At 40.3% G+C, this 20,210-nt stretch overlaps 1 protein-coding gene across 1 annotated transcript in view; it reads right to left on the reverse strand.

The window, feature by feature from the left end:
• Nucleotides 1-470: 470 nt before the first annotated feature.
• The window catches only part of LOC117506908 (sodium-dependent neutral amino acid transporter SLC6A17-like), a 34,541-nt gene continuing 14,801 nt past the window's right edge, over nucleotides 471-20,210 (reverse strand). Inside the window, exons 4-12 of the mRNA XM_034166584.1 lie at nucleotides 16,908-17,034; nucleotides 15,227-15,408; nucleotides 15,032-15,142; nucleotides 9,435-9,676; nucleotides 8,257-8,449; nucleotides 7,977-8,169; nucleotides 7,638-7,797; nucleotides 7,394-7,556; nucleotides 471-1,378 (exon numbers count right to left, since the gene is read on the reverse strand). Of these exons, the coding sequence (XP_034022475.1) occupies nucleotides 986-1,378; nucleotides 7,394-7,556; nucleotides 7,638-7,797; nucleotides 7,977-8,169; nucleotides 8,257-8,449; nucleotides 9,435-9,676; nucleotides 15,032-15,142; nucleotides 15,227-15,408; nucleotides 16,908-17,034 (1,764 nt within the window). The 3' untranslated portion in view covers nucleotides 471-985. The remainder of the gene's footprint in view (nucleotides 1,379-7,393; nucleotides 7,557-7,637; nucleotides 7,798-7,976; nucleotides 8,170-8,256; nucleotides 8,450-9,434; nucleotides 9,677-15,031; nucleotides 15,143-15,226; nucleotides 15,409-16,907; nucleotides 17,035-20,210) is intronic.

A 20,210-nucleotide genomic window follows, 5' to 3' on the forward strand; every position in this document is an offset into this window, starting at 1 on the left:
ATAAATAACACAGCCTTATAAACAATAACTTGCTGTATTCAATCCACAATAGAATGACCTAAACCTATGCATAATGTGTTTATGCTGCCACAAAACAACATTTCTGATCCACTGTGCTCCAGTTTCCCCTACAGCATAGGTTGATTTTGAATGAGAAATATTTGTTTGTATGTGCAAGCAAAAGGGAGTACAATTTCATGTGCAGCTGTAGTCACATTTGATTAAAAATGGAATCAGTATCAGTATTTTCTCATGTAGTGCATCTGTGTTGACTTGTAATTGAACAGTGGTGCAGGATCAGCGGTATAAAATTAATTCACTGTGTAACACCTAAAAACTAAAGAATTCATTCAGTGTCTACAGACTATTGCTTTCAGAGTACAGAGGAGTGTTGCAGAGGGCAACAACACAAGCGGTGCATGGCTTTAAACCTATAAAATGTCAACTCGCATTCATGTTGGATCTCTGCACCACCACACTGAGTGAGAAGCTGTGGTTCTCATTATGTTCACCTACACACTGATTTCTTACATTCATTTAAATTCCCTGCGGTGTGCAAATCAGGATGTGTATTGTATCAGGGGTGTGAAGTTATGCCTGCTGAGAATCACTTATACTAAGGCAAAGTAAAGCAGATCACAGATTTTCATCACAAAAACTGGTAATAATGTTAAATACAGAGCAGTGAGGCTCATCAGTGTACAGTGTGTCACTGTCCATCTTATCTGAATTTCAAAGTGAATCTTGTATTTCTTCTGTTCCTCTGTAGCCAGACACTGGGAAACACTTTGGATGCCTTCTTAGGCAGCTACAGAAAAGCATATTCTCAGATACATAGGGGGTTTGGGGGTGTTGCACAGTCTTTGCAGTTAGGAGAGCAATGGGAGGGTTTCTCTGCACTACAGTGACCCCTGGTGGAGACTTTGTGGGTAATAATTAGGTAAACTGTGCTACAGGCCTGGATATCAGATTAGTGGAACAGCAGTCAAGAGTCAGACTCTGGGGTGACCGGTGAGGTTGGCGTGGTGGGGCTCATGGCAGCGTTCTGGTAGTTTGTTCCATAGCAGCTGTTTGGTGATAGGGAGTTGGTGTCTAGTGGTTTGATCCCTCCGGTGCTCAGGTAAGCTGTTCGTGCCAGCATGGGTTGATTACCAGGTTTAGCACCAAGGATGAATTTGGCCTCATCCTGCTCTTCCAGACTGGAAATGTCCTTCATCATGGTTTTACGGTAGGCGACTGACAGCTTGTTGGAGCCATCTGACATCAGACTGAAGTGACGGGCGAAAAAGACTAGAGGCAGAGGAAGCATGGCCACTACAATGAGAGCAAAGCACATGGCCAATGCCCAGGGAGGGTAACTCTGGAAGCGCTCCTGTGCCTGCACATACAGTTAGAATCTCATGAGGAAGCTGAGTGAAATTAATACAATACAATGACATGTTCTTAAACAGAAAGTGGCCCTTTACAGATACAGAGATACAGATACTTTATTTGTCATTCATTGTAACAAAGCAAACCTCTGACGATGCCAATATTGGACATTATTATCACTTTACCGGGGCGTTGCTAGGCCGGTATCGTAGATTTACGTCGACGCTATCTGGCTATACCGCCCACTGTGCGTAAACAATGACATCATAGTGCGCAGCCCAAGAACTGTCCGCAGAAGGAAAAAAAAAAAAAAACTGTCCGCAGAAGGAAAAAAAAAAAACTGTCCGCAGAGGAAAAGATGAAAAGGCGAGAAGTGGTTTTGGTCCCAATATGGATATTCCGGATGATTTTTTCATGGATAGTATGACAATGAACAGCAGCTAAAGCAGCCAGCTTGAAGAGGACGCACTGCCGAATTTGGAGAGCACAACAAAAGTTAAGTGAGGCAACTTTTTATGTACGCGTTAGTGTTGTGTATCTCAGTAAAAAGTGATAATAATACAATAACATGCTTTTGGAGGGCGGTATGCATTTTTCCTCCAAAAGCATGTTATTGTATTATTATTCAGGATTCTTAATCTTCATACACAACACACTACCTCCAACTTATTTTAGAGGTTGGGTTGCATGTACTTGTATGTACATACTTCTCTCTTCATTGCTATGGTGCATGTTCATCTATGCCTGTCCGCAGCATTCATGGCAAACTCTAATCTGGCCTTTTCTGTTTTTGAAGTTTGTTAATGATTTACATATTGTGTTAAACACTGTATTTACTTTAATAAAGACACATCTACCTACCTATGGGTGTTCTTGATCTGGCTAAGTGACTATCTAGCAGAATGATTCTTCTGTCATCCACACTTGTTATACATTGTCTACCAGGGCCCGTATTCACAGATTCTCAGAGTTCTCTCAGAGAGCTCCCAACTTAGCCTAAAGAAATATTTAGGCTAAGAGTGATCCAGGAGGTGTCTGAGAGCAACTCTGAGCAAGGAGTGGACAGAAACTTTTATCTTTGTGAGGCGGCGGGGTTGACCTTGTTGCTAGGTATGATGCAGTCTTCTAAAAGCTGTGATTAGTTGCCACAAAAAGGGAAAGAGAAAAAACAAACAAATGCACTCTGCGCTTGTAGTTATGAATGGACAGTAAAATCAACCAATCATATAACCTTAACTGTATTAAGAAATGTGTAATCGTGAAAATAATTGAATGTCATGATGATAAAACTCAGCAAAATTAAATGAATTGTTACACAGCTTCAAAATGTTTGAACGTACCTCATTCACATGCTGATTATTATAATGATTAGCTTATTGTTATGTTTACTCTCCATGCTGGTTGTTGCACACAAGCGGTGAGTGTGAGAAGTGCTGGTACGTGCTGTAATCCAAAGTGTGAGCGGAGATTGCAACTTGCTGACATTACTTACTTTGATATTAATAATTGTATGAATGTTATAGAATTTACATTTTCCCATAGCCAGCTAGGTATCACAATGTTGTGATGACCATCTCAGACGTTATTGCGTTACGACACTGGCTGGAAAAAGTAAGCTTATTCCTGATGAGGTCAACCACAAACATTATCTCTACACAATCCAACCGGTAATGTGACGTGTCACTGAATCACTGCCATTCAACGTATGGAGAATGTCTCTCCTTCCTCTCTGTCTTTCTGCCGTGTTGTCTGTTTAAGACACTCTGCTTTGTGAATAACTTGTCTATCTTACCAAGGGAAAATTCTAAGAATTCTAAGATTTTTCTTAGAATGACGTTACTTAAGAGCTACTTTTAGCCTTAGGATGCTTTGTGAATACAGGCTCTGGCTTTTTGAATTCTTGAGCTCCTCAGTATGTTCCATAGACCAAATAAGACCTCAGCCAGATGTACAAAATATGGAAAGTAAGCATAATTATAATGGTCATGTAACAATAAAGTGGGCGTCCCTATGTGGACATGATGGCATGCTCCCATTTAACAAAAATAAATCACATTTTGAATCAAACCACCCATGGCTTTGTTTTCATGATTGCGGTGGTGTCTTGACTTAATAAATAACAAAATATTCTTAAAATTGGACTATTACATCTTAAAGAAATATTATTTTGCAGAATGAGAAATGGTCCTGCATGTATATCAAATCAAATCAATTTTATTATATAGCGCCAAATCACAACAAACAGTTGCCCCAAGGCGCTCTTAATTGTAAGGCAAGGCCATACAATAATTACGGAAAAACCCCAACGGTCAAACGGCCCCCCTGTGAGCAAGCACTGGCACACAGTGGGAAGGAAAACTCCCTTTAACAGGAAGAAAACCTCCAGCAGAACCAGGCTCAGGGAGGGGCCGTCTTCTGCTGGGACTGGTTGGGGCTGAGGGAGAGAACAAGGAAAAAGGACATGCTGATGGAGGGGTGGCAGAGATCAATCACTAATGATTAAATGCAGAGTGGTGCATAAGAGCAAAAGGAGGAAAGAACACTCAGTGCATCATGGGAACCCCCCAGCAGTCTAAGTCTAATAGCAGCATAACTAAGGGATGGTTCAGAGTCACCTGATCCCGCCTTAACTATAAGCTTTAGCAAAAAGGAAAGTTTTAAGCCTAATCTTAAAAGTAGAGAGGGTGTCTGTCTCCCTGATCTGAATTGGGAGCTGGTTCCACAGGAGAGGAGCCTGAAAGCTGAAGGCTCTGCCTCCCATTCTACTCTTACAAACCCTAGGAACTACAAGTAAGCCTGCAGTCTGAGAGCGAAGCGCTCTATTGGCGGGTGATATGGTACTATGAGGTCCCTAAGATAAGATGGGACCTGATTATTCAAAACCTTATAAGTAAGAAGAAGAATTTTAAATTCTATTCTAGAATTAACAGGAAGCCAATGAAGAGAGGCCAATATGGGTGAGATATACTCTCTCCTTCTAGTCCCTGTTAGTACTCTAGCTGCAGCATTTTGAATTAACTGAAGGCTTTTCAGGGAACTTTTAGGACAACCTGATAATAATGAATTACAATAGTCCAGCCTAGAGGAAATAAATGCGCAAATGCAAAAAAGCAGTCCTACATATTTGTTTAATATGCGCATTGAATGACATATCCTGATCAAAAATGACTCCAAGATTTCTCTGGCTTCATGGATAGATAAAGCTGGGTATCATCTGAAAATTTAAGCAATGCCGTCTAATAATACTGCCTAAGGGAAACATGTATAAAGTGAATAAAATTGGTCCTAGCACAGAACCTTGTGGAACTCCATAATTAACCTTAGTCTGTGAAGAAGATTCCCCTTTTACATGAACAAATTGTAATCTATTAGATAAATATGATTCAAACCACCGCAGCGCAGTGCCTTTAATACCTATGGCATGCTCTAATCTCTGTAATAAAATTTTATGGTCAACAGTATCAAAAGCAGCACTGAGGTCTAACAGAACAAGCACAGAGATGAGTCCACTGTCTGAGGCCATAAGAAGATAATTTGTAACCTTCACTAATGCTGTTTCTGTACTATGATGAATTCTAAAACCTGACTGAACTCTTCAAATAGACCATTCCTCTGCAGATGATCAGTTAGCTGTTTTACAACTACCCTTTCAAGAATTTTGGAGAGAAAAGGAAGGTTGGAGATTGGCCTATAATTAGCTAAGATAGCTGGGTCAAGTGATGGCTTTTTAAGTAATGGTTTAATTACTGCCACCTTAAAAGCCTGTGGTACATAGCCAACTAATAAAGATAGATTGATCATATTTAAGATCGAAGCATGAATTAATGGTAGGGCTTCCTTGAGCAGCCTGGTAGGAATGGGGTCTAATAGACATGTTGATGGTTTGGATGAAGTAACTAATGAAAATAACTCAGACAGAACAATCGGAGAGAAAGAGTCTAACCAAATACCGGCATCACTGAAAGCAGCCAAAGATAACGATACATCTTTGGGATGGTTATGAGTAATTTTTTCTCTAATAGTTAAAATTTTATTAGCAAAGAAAGTCATGAAGTCATTACTAGTTAAAGTTAAAGGAATACTCGGCTCAATAGAGCTCTGACTCTTTGTCAGCCTGGCTACAGTGCTGAAAAGAAACCTGGGGTTGTTCTTATTTCTTCAATTAGTGATGGAGTAGTAAGATGTCCTAGCTTTACGGGCTTTTTTTATAGAGCAACAGACTCTTTTTCCAGGCTAAGTGAAGATTTTCTAAATTAGTGAGACGCCATTTCCTCTCCAACTTACGGGTTATCTGCTTTAAGCTGCGAGTTTGTGAGTTATACCACAGAGTCAGGCACTTCTGATTTAAAGCACTCTTTTTCAGAGGAGCTACAGCATCCAAAGTTGTCTTCAATGAGGATGTAAAACTATTGACGAGATACTCTATCTCACTTACAGAGTTAGGTAGCTACTCTGCACTGTGTTGGTATATGGCATTAGAGAACATAAAGAAGGAATCATATCCTTAAACCTAGTACAGCACTTTCTAAAAGACTTCTAGTGTAATGAAACTTATTCCCCCACTGCTGGGTAGTCCATCAGAGTAAATGTAAATGTATTAAGAAATGATCAGACAGAAGGGAGTTTTCAGGGAATACTGTTAAGTCTTCAATTTCCATACCATAAGTCAGAACAAGATCTAAGATATGATTAAAGTGGTGGGTGGACTCATTTACATTTTGAGCAAAGCCAATTGAGTCTAATAATAGATTAAATGCAGTGTTGAGGCTGTCATTCTCAGTATCTGTGTGATGTTAAAATCGCTCACTATAATTATCTTATCTGAGCTAAGCACTAAGTCAGACAAAAGGTCTGAAAATTCACAGAGAAACTCACAGGTAACGACCAGGTGGACGATAGATAACAACAAATAAAACTGGTTTTTGGGACTTCCAATTTGGATGGACAAGACTAAGAGACAAGCTTCAAGAATTAAAGCTCTGTCTGGGTTTTTAATTAATAATAAGCTGGAATGGAAGATTGCTGCTAATCCTCCGCCTCGGCCCGTGCTACGAGCATTCTGGCAGTTAGTGGACTCGGGGGCGTTGACTCATTTAAACTAACATATTCATCCTGCTGTAACCAGGTTTCTGTAAGGCAGAATAAATCAATATGTTGATCAATTATTATATCATTTACTAACAGGGACTTAGAAGAGAGAGACCTAATGTTTAATAGACTACATTTAACTGTTTTAGTCTGTGGTGCAGTTGAAGGTGCTATATTATTTTGTCTTTTTGAATTTTTATGCTTAAATAGATTTTTACTGGTTATTGGTGGTCTGGGAGCAGGCACCGTCTCTACGGGGATGGGGTAATGAGGGGATGGCAGGGGGAGAGAAGCTGCAAAGAGGTGTGTAAGACTACAACTACATATACATATATATATATATTATATATATGTATATGTGTGTGTATGTGTGTGTGTGTACAGCAAAAGTTATCTCACCATTGCAGATGTCTGACTGGAATTATTTTCCTTCATGCACATCTTCACATGGCGTGCTACGTTTGTGTGAAGTTCCAGTGTGTGCAAAACTAAGCTCCAAAATCCAATTACCACCATTGGACAACGTTGGACTAGAATGTCCTTCATTCAGATCTTCACACAATGTGATGTGTCATTGAAATCCACTGATGACTTTAGGAGCAGTTGTGCTTACAAGGTCAATAACGTGATGCATCACTTGAACACAAGATTCCAATTATGTCCCAATGACAACATCGAGTAGGAATTATTGTTGATCTGATTATTGTTCGATACTGTTTCTGCTTAGTTATAAATGAAAGCAGGACCACATATAAGGATTGCCAAAACTATTTAACTCATGCCTCATGTAGATGTAAAAATGCTGAAATTAAAGCTAAAAGTCTGCAGTTAGCAGCTTGTAGTATGTGCAGTATCTAGGATTGTGTCTACATCCTTCTATAAACTGAACCTTGTGGCAAATGGGAACCTGCAGGCCCCATAGACACACACTGACCAGTTCTTGGACCCACGCGTTGTATCCTGGTGGAATGACGGCCATCTCAATGATAGTAGCTGAGATGAGCACGATTAGACAGAGAGGCGAGATATAGTTCCACAGGTAAAAATAGATCTTATATGGCCGGAAGCCCAGCATATCCTCCAGATCCTGCATGAACCTGCAGAGGGGGGAAAAAAAATGGATTTACCTTTTGAATTTTTGACACTGTCAAACATGTGGCCTGCAGCTATACTCATACCTCTTTGTCCCATAGATCCACGCAACTGACAGATTTTCAAGGATGACCACAACAGTGAGGGGCAGACCGGCGGAGTAGTCATCAAACATGGTGACAAAGTAATTCCCTGAGCGCTGAACAAACAGCAAACCGCAGAAGAAGGCCACAACGCAGCAACCCACTAAGCCAAATGCAGGAAAAAACAAAAGTGAAAGCGGTTGTCATGAGGAAATGACTGAAAACAGCCACGTCACCAGTGCACGTAATGGTGCAACGCAGGGTTTATTGCCTGTGAGCTTTTGTCGTCTCTCAGACCCAAATGTGTTGAAATCCTTAAGAGTGTAACAGTAACACCTTTACCTGTGAATAACTCCTTCTGGACTTTGTAGGAGTCCAGGACGGGTGTGGTGATGCCAGTCATGGTTCCAATCATGCTGCCCAGCCCGAGGTTAATAAGCATGAAAAAGAACATAACCGACCAGAACGGGGATCCTGGGAAATGTGTCATGGCCTCTGTGAAGGCTATGAAGGCCAAACCTGTGCCCTGAACCGCCTGCAGAGAGTAGGCCCACACAGTGGAATCAGAACAAACATGCCACCAATGGTCTGTTTCATTATGGACCTATCACTGAACACCCACTTTGTTGAGCTCATCCTCGAGGATACACGGCTCGAGCCCGAGCTGGGAGAAACTGCCCTCTTTTACCGTCTTGATCACGGTGTACATCTCGGCATAGTCTGTGGTTGTGAGGTGGGAGAAATTCACATGTGGAGGGATGAGATCATGACTCAGGACATTTGAGTTGAGGTAACCCAGGATTTTCTCAGTATTCCTGCCAAGGACAGAAAAAACAAAGTAAACACCCAAATATGTTACTGGTTTTCTTATCCTGTGTGTGAAGCAGAGCTTATCAAAATGTGAAGGAGTCTGTCTGTCAAGTTTATTATACAAGTATACTAGCAGTGTACCTGAGCAAAGCCCCAGTGTGAGATTGCTTACAGTAGGTGTGATTGTTTGGACTGTGACAGTCCTGGTTATTTTGACGATAGGCATTGGCCTCATGTACAAAGACTTGCATGGACTTCCTACTGTAACATGGCATATGCTAAAACCCAGAAACTGAAGTCCATAAATATTTGGACACATACAAAATTATCTCTGTTAACTGTGCAAAGAATATTTGCATTGAAGGTAAAGAATTATTATGCAGTGCATTTAGTTGGAAAATGAGCTGCATTTCTATCTAAAGCAGACTCTCAAAGCACTTTACAAAATGCCTCACATTCACACTAAATCTCAGTGCCACCATGCAAGGTGCTCAACTTCACACTGGGAGCAACTTGGGAATTCTGTACTTTGCTCAAGGGACCTTAGTGATTTTCTGGTTTCACAAGGATTTGAATATTTCGTCTTAAACCCACTCACTTTAACTTTTAGACCATCACCTCCCCATTTTGACCTCAAAGTGCTAATTTTCATCTTTAATTTGAAAGCATTTACTTTTAAATGAGGTGAACAGTGCAGCAGTTACACATTGTGTAGTATGGGGTCATGACATTTTCATTAACCAAAAGTAAATGGACAAACAAAATTTTAGGATCGTGTTAGTGAAATGACAATGATTTGTTCCTCAGGCTTCTGCAGTAATTGAATTTTTAAAATCTGATTTAGGCATATCTCTACACACAAACATTTAAAAATTCTTTTAAATCTTCATTTAGAAATTGGCGATCCTTGATTGTGTAACATTTCCAACACAATCACACAGTTAGCTATGCTGAATTCATGTAAATGGCCATTGAACATGTACAACTTACTCAGCGACACACTTTTCATTCATGATGTTCGCCTTGAAGCCCAGCACGGCGAACACCACCAGTGTGGCCAGAATGGAGGTAAAGAAGTTGATAAAAGAGACGAGCACGGCATCAAAGTGGCAGTTGTTATCTATCTTATTGTAGCTGGAGAAAGCAATGACTCCTCCAAACCCCAAGCCCAGAGCGAAGAACACTTGGGTGGCGGCCTCCCTCCACACCTGGGGCTCCAGCATCTTCTCCAGCTGTGAGGACCAAAGACCCTGATCAGTTTGTGATACCATAACCTGGAGCCTCATGTACAAAGACTTGTGTGGATTTCCTAGTGAAACATGGCATAAGCACAAAAATATCCAGATGTATCAAAGTGTGTGTACACATGGATCCAAGCATATTCCATTTGTACATCCCACTGAACGAGATGTACCAAGCTCCTCCCTATCCACACCCCTATGTAAATATGCAAATACATGTAAATAGGCCCTGGGAGCTGGTCTCCCCCTCTGTCAGATCAGTCAACATGAACACAGAAAATAAATTATCCCAAGTATGAGCTCAGATGACTGGACATGACGTGGAGACACACAGAGATAGTTTATTTGGTACTCTTGCAAATGGAATAAACATGAAACAGGAAAAATGTTTGTGGGAGCGTGTGTGTGACGCAGTAAACGCAGTTAGCTCAGAGCAGCACACACACTGAAGTAAAAAAATTAGGTGTGCCAGAACACCGGCTGACAGTGTGTGACATTCATAACATTACACATGTGTTTATTGAGAAATACTGAATACAGGGAGACAATCGGGGGTCTGATAAGAATCTGCAGCTGGAGTTTCACCATCAAGGAAAGGAAAATACATGAATAGTAATAACAAAAACATTTGAATGTGCACATGCCCAAATGTGTCCATGCTGGTTTTTGTGCGGTACAATTTCACAAATAAACTATTTACCCATGCAGCCACCCATCACGCACTGTGCCAGCCTGCCTGTTCCCACCCCAACCCAATGCATTTGGACATCACATATGATGTGAACATTGTTGGAATGAAAATGTTTCCTACTAACAAAAACAAATTCATTGTGTGATGGCACCTTTATGTGTTATGTGTCGACGCGGGTTGAGGAGCGGACCTGCGTCTGACGGAACCCAGTGCTAAAATAACCAGAAAGCGGTTCCAATAACAAAACAATTTATTTTTCCACCCTTTGGTGCATAACAAAGTGTACAAACAAAAGCTGCATCAGTCTGGCGGAGTGAAGGATGGCACACTCTCCAGCGCCCAAAAGGATCGAAGCCCGGCGCTTCTGGACCCACGTTCACCGCCAACACCCCCCAGGTGGACACGACAAACCGACTCTCTGCGAAGGATAGAAAAGGTGAGGTAAGTCAGCAGCTACAACTAATATCCTTCAAAAGGCACACACTATCAGCAACACATTCAGGTCTGTATTTAAGCTTTATGTAAATGAGCAGCTTCTCACAACAGGTGGAGGATCATCAGTCCGCATGCCACGGCAGTGAGAAGCGAGCTGCACAATTCTCATCAAAGTTCAAATATACTGCGTAACAAAATACCAAGTTACTATTAACAATTAGTCAAACAATCACCTCTGATGTGTGCTGACAGCATGTGTCCCTCACCCTTCCTCCTTCACAGGCACGATGTGTCAAACCCAGGCGCGGTCCTCAGCGTCTCACAAACGAACATCACAAGGTCGAGTTCCCGGCAATTCTGCTTGAATCACACATGACTTAAATGCAGAACGCCATCTCATTATCTGCTTCAGCTGAAAGTCTTTAAGGTTGCACGTGAGCACCATCCACAGGTGCTGCACATCATGTTGATGAGGGTGAAGGACTCTTCTGCCAGCACCTTCTCCACAGAAAATAAATCAGTTTGCATACCACCTGGAGAGCAAAGAAAAAAAAAGAACACCAAAACGTCCAGCCACACCCCCCCAACACACAACATTTATGTGTGCAGTCAATAGCTCCGATTACATGAGGGAAACCGGCTCTCGCTGCAAATTGCGCTTTAATTATGGAGTTCCACAAGGTTCTGTGCTAGGACCAATTTTATTCACTTTATGCATGCTTCCCTTAGGCAGTATTATTAGACAGCATTGCTTAAATTTTCATTGTTAAGCAGATGATACCCAGCTTTATCTATCCATGAAGCCAGAGGACACACACCAATTAGCTAAACTGTAGGACTGCTTTTTTGCATTTGCGCAATATCTCTAAAATTAGAAAGGTCTTGTCTCAGAGTGATGCTGAAAAAACTAATTCATGCATTTATTTCCTCTAGGCTGGACTATTGTAATTCATTATTATCAGGTTGTCCTAAAAGTTCCCTGAAAAGCCTTCAGTTAATTCAAAATGCTGCAGCTAGAGTACTGACAGGGACTACAACCCCTGGCAAAAATTGTGGAATCACCGGCCTCTGAGGATGTTCATTCAGTTGTTTAATTTTGTAGAAAAAAAGCAGATCACAGACATGACACAAAACTAAAGTCATTTCAAATGGCAACTTTCTGGCTTTAAGAAACACTATAAGAAATCAAGAAAAAAAATTGTGGCAGTCAGTAACGGTTACTTTTTTAGACCAAGCAGAGGGAAAAAAATATGGACTCACTCAATTCTGAGGAAAAAATTATAGAATCACCCTGTAAATTTTCATCCCCAAAACTAACACCTGCATCAAATCAGATCTGCTCGTTAGTCTGCATCTAAAACGGAGTGATCACACCTTGGAGAGCTGTTGCACCAAGTGGACTGACATGAATCATGGCTCCAACATGAGATATGTCAATTGAAACAAAGGAGAGGATTATCAAATTCTTAAAAGAGGGTAAATCATCACGCAATGTTGCAAAAGATGTTGGTTGTTCACAGTCAGCTGTGTCTAAACTCTGGACCAAATACAAACAACATGAGAAGGTTGTTAAACGCAAACATACTGGTAGACCAAGGAAGACATCAAAGCGTCAAGACAGAAAGCTTAAAGCAATATGTCTCAAAAATCGAAAATGCACAACAAAACAAATGAGGAACGAATGGGAGGAAACTGGAGTCAACGTCTGTGACCGAACTGTAAGAAACCGCCTAAAGGAAATGAGATTTACATGCAGAAAAGCTAAACGAAAGCCATCATTAACACCTAAACAGAAAAAAACAAGGTTACAATGGGCTAAGGAAAAGCAATCGTGGACTGTGGATGACTGGATGAAAGTCATATTCAGTGATGAATCTCCAATCTGCATTGGGCAAGGTGATGATGCTGGAACTTTTGTTTGGTGCCGTTCCAATGAGATTTATAAAGATGACTGCCTGAAGAGAACATGTAAATTTCCACAGTCATTGATGATATGGGGCAGCATGTCAAGTAAAGGCACTGGGGAGATGGCTGTCATTACATCATCAATAAATGCACAAGTTTACGTTGATATTTTGGACACCTTTCTTATTTCATCAATTGAAAGGATGTTTTGGGATGATGAAATCATTTTTCAAGATGATAATGCATCTTGCCATAGAGCAAAAACTGTGAAAACATTCCTTGCAAAAAGACACATAGGGTCAATGTCATGGCCTGCAAATAGTCCTGATCTTAATCCAATTGAAAATCTTTGGTGGAAGTTGAAGAAAATGGTCCATGACAAGGCTCCAACCTGCAAAGCTGATCTGGCAACAGCAATCAGAGAAAGTTGGAGCCAGATTGATGAAGAGTACTGTTTGTCACTCATTAAGTCCATGCCTCAGAGACTGCAAGCTGTTATAAAAGCCAGATGTGGTGCAACAAAATACTAGTGATGTGTTGGAGCGTTCTTTTGTTTTTCATGATTCCATAATTTTTTCCTCAGAATTGAGTGATTCCATATTTTTTTTCCCTGTGCTTGGTCTAAAAAAGTAACCATTACTGACTGCCACAATTTTTTTTCCTGATTTCTTATAGTGTTTCTTAAAGCCAGAAAGTTGCCATTTGAAATGACTTTAGTTTTGTGTCATGTCTGTGATCTGCTTTTTTTCTACAAAATTAAACAACTGAATGAACATCCTCCGAGGCCGGTGATTCCATAATTTTTGCCAGGGGTTGTAGAAGAAGAGAGCATATCTCACCCATATTGGCCTCTCTTCATTGGCTTCCTGTTAATTCTAGAATAGAATTTAAAATTCTTCTTCTTACTTATAAGGTTTTGAATAATCAGGTCCCATCTTATCTTAGGGACCTCATAGTACCATATCACCCCAATAGAGTGCTTCGCTCTCAGACTGCAGGCTTACTTGTAGTTCCTAGGGTTTGTAAGAGTAGAATGGGAGGCAGAGCCTTCAGCTTTCAGGCTCCTCTCCTGTGGAACCAGCTCCCAATTCGGATCAGGGAGACAGACACCCTCTCTACTTTTAAGATTAGGCTTAAACTTTCCTTTTTGCTAAAGCTTATAGTTAGGGCTGGATCAGGTGACCCTGAACCATCCCTTAGTTATGCTGCTATAGACTTAGACTGCTGGGGGGTTCCCATGATGCACTGAGTGTTTCTTTCTCTTTTTGCTCTGTATGCACCACTCTGCATTTAATCATTAGTAATTGATCTCTGCTCTCTTCCACAGCATGTCTTTTTCCTGGTTCTCTCCCTCAGCCCCAACCAGTCCCAGCAGAAGACTTCCCCCTCCCTGAGCCTGGTTCTGCTGGAGGTTTCTTCCTGTTAAAAGGGAGTTTTTCCTTCCCACTGTTGCCAAGTGCTTGCTCACAGGGGGTCGTTTTGACCTTTGGGGTTTTTCCGTAATTATTGTATGGCTTTTGCCTCACAATATAAAGCGCCTTGGGGCAACTGTTTGTTGTGATTTGGCGCTATATAAATAAAATTGATTTGATTTGATTTAATGTTGGAATGTGATGTACCTGGACGACATTTTGATGATAACGTTCCACACAGCTGGGCAAGGGTGACTGGCACACTCCTGACTGATCGGCGAGCTCCCGCTGGTATGCCCCTGTTACCAGGAAGCCCAGCACTTGTGTGGGCACAGATAACCCATGGCTCCTTGCTGTACTGTGTTCTGGATCAGCCACAGATTTGCGCACAACTCCAGTAACAATGGCCTTGATACACGAAATCGGCTTATGAGCCAATTATCATTTGCAAATAAATCCTCACGTTCCCTGAATACACACTCACATCGGATTGCACCATTTGCAAGGTCTTCTAACAACACTAACGCAGCCACTGTTAATGCCATTTTACGCATCACTTTGCACATGCTTTTATGTCCACATATATAATTGCAACACGTGGGTGTGTTAAATGTTCATCAGTGTGTCTCTGATGTGCACATCACTCTGGTAATTTCTTGTTTTCACACTATTAACGGTTTCCAGCATCACCTCTACATGTCAGCAGTGGAACAAACAGCTGCTGAAATGTGCGTACGCCAGCCAGGATTTTTGCGTGCCGCACCACACATTTCCACTGTCATTTCACTTTTGATACATCTGAATGTTAGCGTGGAGACGGACATACGCCATGTTTTTGTGTGTACACACACTTTGTACATGAGGCCCCTGATCACTGGTTGTTTCTGGGCGAAGACAGCTGACCTTAGGAGTGAACATGTGAGCGATTCCATCAACTGATCCCTTCAGCATTAAACCCCTCACAAGAAAACAGAACAGCACCACATACGGAAAAAGAGAGCTGAAGTACATCACCTGTGAAAAAAGAACAAAGAGGTCAAACGCACATTCAGGGGTCCTCCTTCAGACTTTAGTGTCCTCTGTTCTTCCCTACAGCACCTTCCCAGAGGAGGCGATTCCTTTGATGACAGCGAGGCAGACGATGATCCAGGCTACCAGCAGAGACAGTGTCATTTTGATGTTGAGGCCACCACTCTCAGCAATGGTGCTGGTGGTGTTCAGAGTCTGGCGGTACCAGAAATAGGTTGTAGCTGAGCTTTTGTCGCATTCTGGCTCCACAACTATGCAATGCAAGTGGCAGGAGGAGGACAGGTTCATTTGGGGGATAATGGGTTTGAAAGACACACAAAAAAGATAAGATAAATGCAGAACACATGATGACTGGAATAGAAGGGTGGTTAGGTATCACAGGCAGGAGGACAGACAATCTACAATGTTTGCTTTCAGTTCTTTGTTGGATCACAATTCTTCAAACATAAGTGAGCCAAACAAGGTCACGCATGAAGTTAATATGCAAGGCATGAACATGCCTTCTGACATTTACTGGCTGGGCTGAGAGAGAGCACTTTGGTACACCGGTAGAACTGGAGCTGTGCCAGGAAGGGAAAATTATTATTAGAAAATTATCTTTTAGATTAGTTTTGACTGTCAAGTAAGTGTGTCATTATGACTTTATTTAATCTGCATGAGTCCAGAAACATAAAAAACAAACAAACAAACCCCTCCAAAAAAATTAATGAGGACTCACTGGTGAGTACATGTACCCTTGATGTTTAATATGTGAACTTTTAATTCTGACAACCTCAAAGCAGACAAAACCAGAGGCACACCCTGTGATTTCTGGGGCCACCCTAAGGGGGGTGGGGGGCTTGGACTCCACATTGGGAAGCAGGGTTGTAGGTCAGACCGTCTGTACCAATGCAACAATCACAAAACGGTCTCAAAGGTGACCTCTAAGAAATGTTGACATTGCATCAAATGTTTTTGACTTAATGGGTGTAAATCGTGCAGCAGATAAGACAATATTTAGAGTGGAATCCTGCAAATGGTGATACAAACATCAAATTAAGCACAACTACTCTTGAAATAACCGATTAGCCACCTGAATTTTCAATAGGCAGCCAGGTAGGGGTGAACTGAAGAATTACACAGGGGTCAAAATGAACAGATGCTCTAATCATATTGAAAACTATATCACATTATTCTCTTGATCATAATGATTCCAAAAAGGTATAGTCTGGACTATCTGTGACTGAATGCTTTGGAGTTATGGGGTAAAAACCGCAAGAATGGTGACAGAGGTCAGTTTCAGTTTGTACAGGGGTCAAAAGTTAAAGTTGGTCCAATTTTGTAAAAAGTGATGCAAACTGAGTTAACAGAATTCTAAAAAGGAATAGTTTGGACCATGTGTCATGCTTAATTATTATGTTACAGGTTGACATATGTGATGTCATAGAATCCAGTGGAAGTTGAGCTTGTTTGACCTTTACTTTGGAGGCCAACATTCAGCACTGTCAAAACTATTCCATTTATTCATTTATTTATCCATTTATTAGCTCAACCAATAATTTGTATCACTTTCTACCAAAACTGGGGCAACTTTAACTTTTGGCTCCTGTACAAACTGAAACTGACCTTTGTCACCATTCTTACAGTTTTTACCCCATAACTCCAGAACATTCAGTCACAGATAGTCCAAACTTGTATCACCATTTGGATGATTGTTATCTGTTGCACTAAAAAGGAAAACCAACAATTGTTAAAAAGTTTTGTTACTTACTAGCAAGTGTTCCATTCTTCCTAATTGGGCAGTCGCTCCATGGCAGAGGATACTGGAAGGACTGGAAGAAGTAGAAAATACTCCAGCCGATAATCACGTTATAGTAGAGACCCACAAAGCCACACACCTAGATAGATAGATAGATAGATAGATAGATAGATAGATAGATAGATAGATAGATAGATAGATAGATAGATAGATAGATAGATAGATAGATAGATAGATAGATAGATAGATAGATAGATAGATAGATAGATAGATAGATAGATAGATAGATAGATAGATAGATAGATAGATAGATAGATAGATAGATAGATAGATAGATAGATAGATAGATAGATAGATAGATAGATAGATAGATAGATAGATAGATAGATAGATAGATAGATAGATAGATAGATAGTCACTTTATAATACATGGCTTGTTTTCTGCAGCTTCTGTGATGCATACTTAGTGAGAATGTTTTGCAGATGTGGCAGCATGCTTTGTGTGCGTCCCTTGTTACTGTCAGTCTTCCGAAGCAGGACATTCAGAAGCTAAATAAGGTTGAGGAAAATTGTGAATTATTAAAGCCCCCTCTTTTCACCAGTGATCTTCTTTGAGATATTTATAGCTGCTTGTGTGCTGTAAAGAAAGGCCACGCTCCTCCTTCAGTACTCTCCAGTGCTCAAAAATAGCCAGAACCAGCGTGACGCTTGTGGTGACGTATCCCATAACAGTTACAGGATCTGTGTAGATTAGGTCAATCTAGGCTCAGATCCCCCATGTGACTTCTTGGAAGCTCAAACTTTGATTTAATTGGTTGTCTTTTTAACACTGGCTTTCCTTCTATGCCATGAAGCTATGACTGTTGAAGGTGTGTGCAGTGTGCACAAACCACTCCAATCACAGCCACTGAAACTTGTGACTCCTTTTCAGTTGTCCTGGGCTATTGTCTCCCTTCTCCGGTGTCCTTTCCTCAGTATCTGAGGACAGTCTGCTTTCAGCAGAGTTAATAGACTTTGCTGTATTTTTTTTTTCTTAATGACTGAGTTAACTGAACTACAAAGAATATTTAATCCAAAGCTTTTCCAAAGCTAACTGTTTGTAAAAGCCATGATTGAATGATGTTATAATAATCGGGCTAAGTGCTTCTGCAATGCATTGTTTCCGTTTTATTTATTTATTTTTTTGTTTGTAATTTGCACCATCATACAGTATTTTTACACTTTGAAATGAAATTGCATCATGTTTACAACTATTGCAACTATTAAGAAGACTCTGTTTTTTTTTTTTTTTTTTTTTTTTTTGTCATTTTGATTTAATTTGATAAAGTATTCAAAATGTGCAAAAACCAGAGGAGGTGAATACTCTTCATAGGCACTGTAATATATTTAGTAACATATTTAATTTAAATTACAGATTAAGTTACTCTTGTGTTTTCGTAATGAATCAGTATCAAGGCTTCACCATAAATATTGCAGTGCTAAATTAATGCTGTTGCGAGTGCATATCACATTCAAAATGCAGTTAAATCATCTCTTTTACAGACTGAAATGTCAGTTGCTGAACTTACTTTGTTTTATATATATATATATATATATATATATATATATATATATACACACGAGGGTACGCTGAAAAGTTCTAAGGCTCACTATAATGCAGTTAATGCATTACTCCTTCATGGGGAGCCTTAGAACTTTTCAGCCTACCCTCGTATACACAGCAGGTAAAATAAGTATTGAACACATCACCATTTTTCTTAGTAAATATATTTCTAAAGGCGCTGTTTGGGTTGGTAAGGTTAGACCTTACTTGTGTGAACACTGGAAGAAATGGAGTTGCAAAAAGGTGCAGAAAGCCAAGACACCAGCTGAAATCTAAACATAATTAAAAAGCAATCCTGCCCCTTGTCAGCGCAAGTTAATATCAGATGGTTCAGTCCCAACTGATGGCCTATAAAAAAGGTGTCACACAAAAACATCTCACGATGGGTAAAATCAAAGAGGTCTCTCAAGATCTTATTGAGACTTTATTGTTGCAAAACATACTAATGGCACTGGTTACAGAAGGATTTTTAAACTTCTGACTGATCCAGTGAGCACTGTTGAGGCCATAATCTGGAAGTGCAAAGAACATCATTTCACCACAAACTGCCACAGCCAGGTGCTACTTGCAAGATTTCTGACACAGGAGTGAAAAGAATTATCAGAAGAATTGTCCAAGAGCCAATAACCACTTGTGGAGAGCTTCAGAAAGACCTAGAATTAGCAGGTACAATTCATTCAAAGAAAACAATAAGTAATGCACTCATCCACCATGGCCTGTATGCACGCTCATGACACAAGACTCCATTGCTGAAGAAAAAGCATGTTGAAGCTTATTTGTGTGAAGCGCCTTAAGGCAACTTTGTTGTGATTTGGCGCTATATAAATGAAATAACTAAAAATAATACAAAAATAAAAAGCTTGTTTAAAGTTTGCTGCTCAACATTTAGACAAGCCTGTGAGATACTGGGAAAATATAAGATGGTCAGATGAAACCAAAATTGACCTTTTTGGATGCCATAATAAACACCATAAATGGCACTGCACATCACCTCAAAACCACCACGCCAACAGTGAAGTTTATAGGTGGGAAGATCATGATGTGGGGCTGTTTTTCAGCATATGGCACTGACAAACATCTCCCAATTGAAGGAAAGATGAATGGAAAAATATCCAGAGACATTCTTGATAGAAATCTGCTGCCATCTACCAGGATGATAATGAAACAAGGGGGGACATTTCATCAAGACAATGATCCCAAACATACAACCAAGAAAACTCAACTGGTTTCAGAGAATGAAGGTAAAGTTGCTTGAATGGTCCAGCCAATCACCTGACTAGAAAATCTGTGTAAGGAAGTAAAGACCTGAGTTCATAGAACAGGCCCACAGAACCTTCAAGATTTGAAGACTGTTTGTGTGGAAGAATGGGCCAAAATCACACCTGAGCAATGCATGTGACTAGTTTCTCCATACAAGATATGTCTTGAAGCTGTGATTACCAACAAAAGCTTTTGTACAAAGTACTAAATAAATTTCACTGTGTTCTATACTTTACCCTGTGTCATTCCATTTTATTAGACATAAGTTAATTTTTGTACTTTTTTCTTTGCATGTATGGATTACTTGGGTTGTTACAGACATCTGGTGAAAATTTCATGTCAATAGTACAATAGTACTGTACATTTAGAAATGTATTTACTGAGAGAAATGGTAATGTGTTCAATACTTATTTTACCCACCTATATGTATGTGTGTATGTATGTGTGTTTAT

Source organism: Thalassophryne amazonica, chromosome 3, assembly GCF_902500255.1.
Source record: "Thalassophryne amazonica chromosome 3, fThaAma1.1, whole genome shotgun sequence".
Taxonomy (NCBI): Eukaryota; Metazoa; Chordata; class Actinopteri; order Batrachoidiformes; family Batrachoididae; genus Thalassophryne; species Thalassophryne amazonica.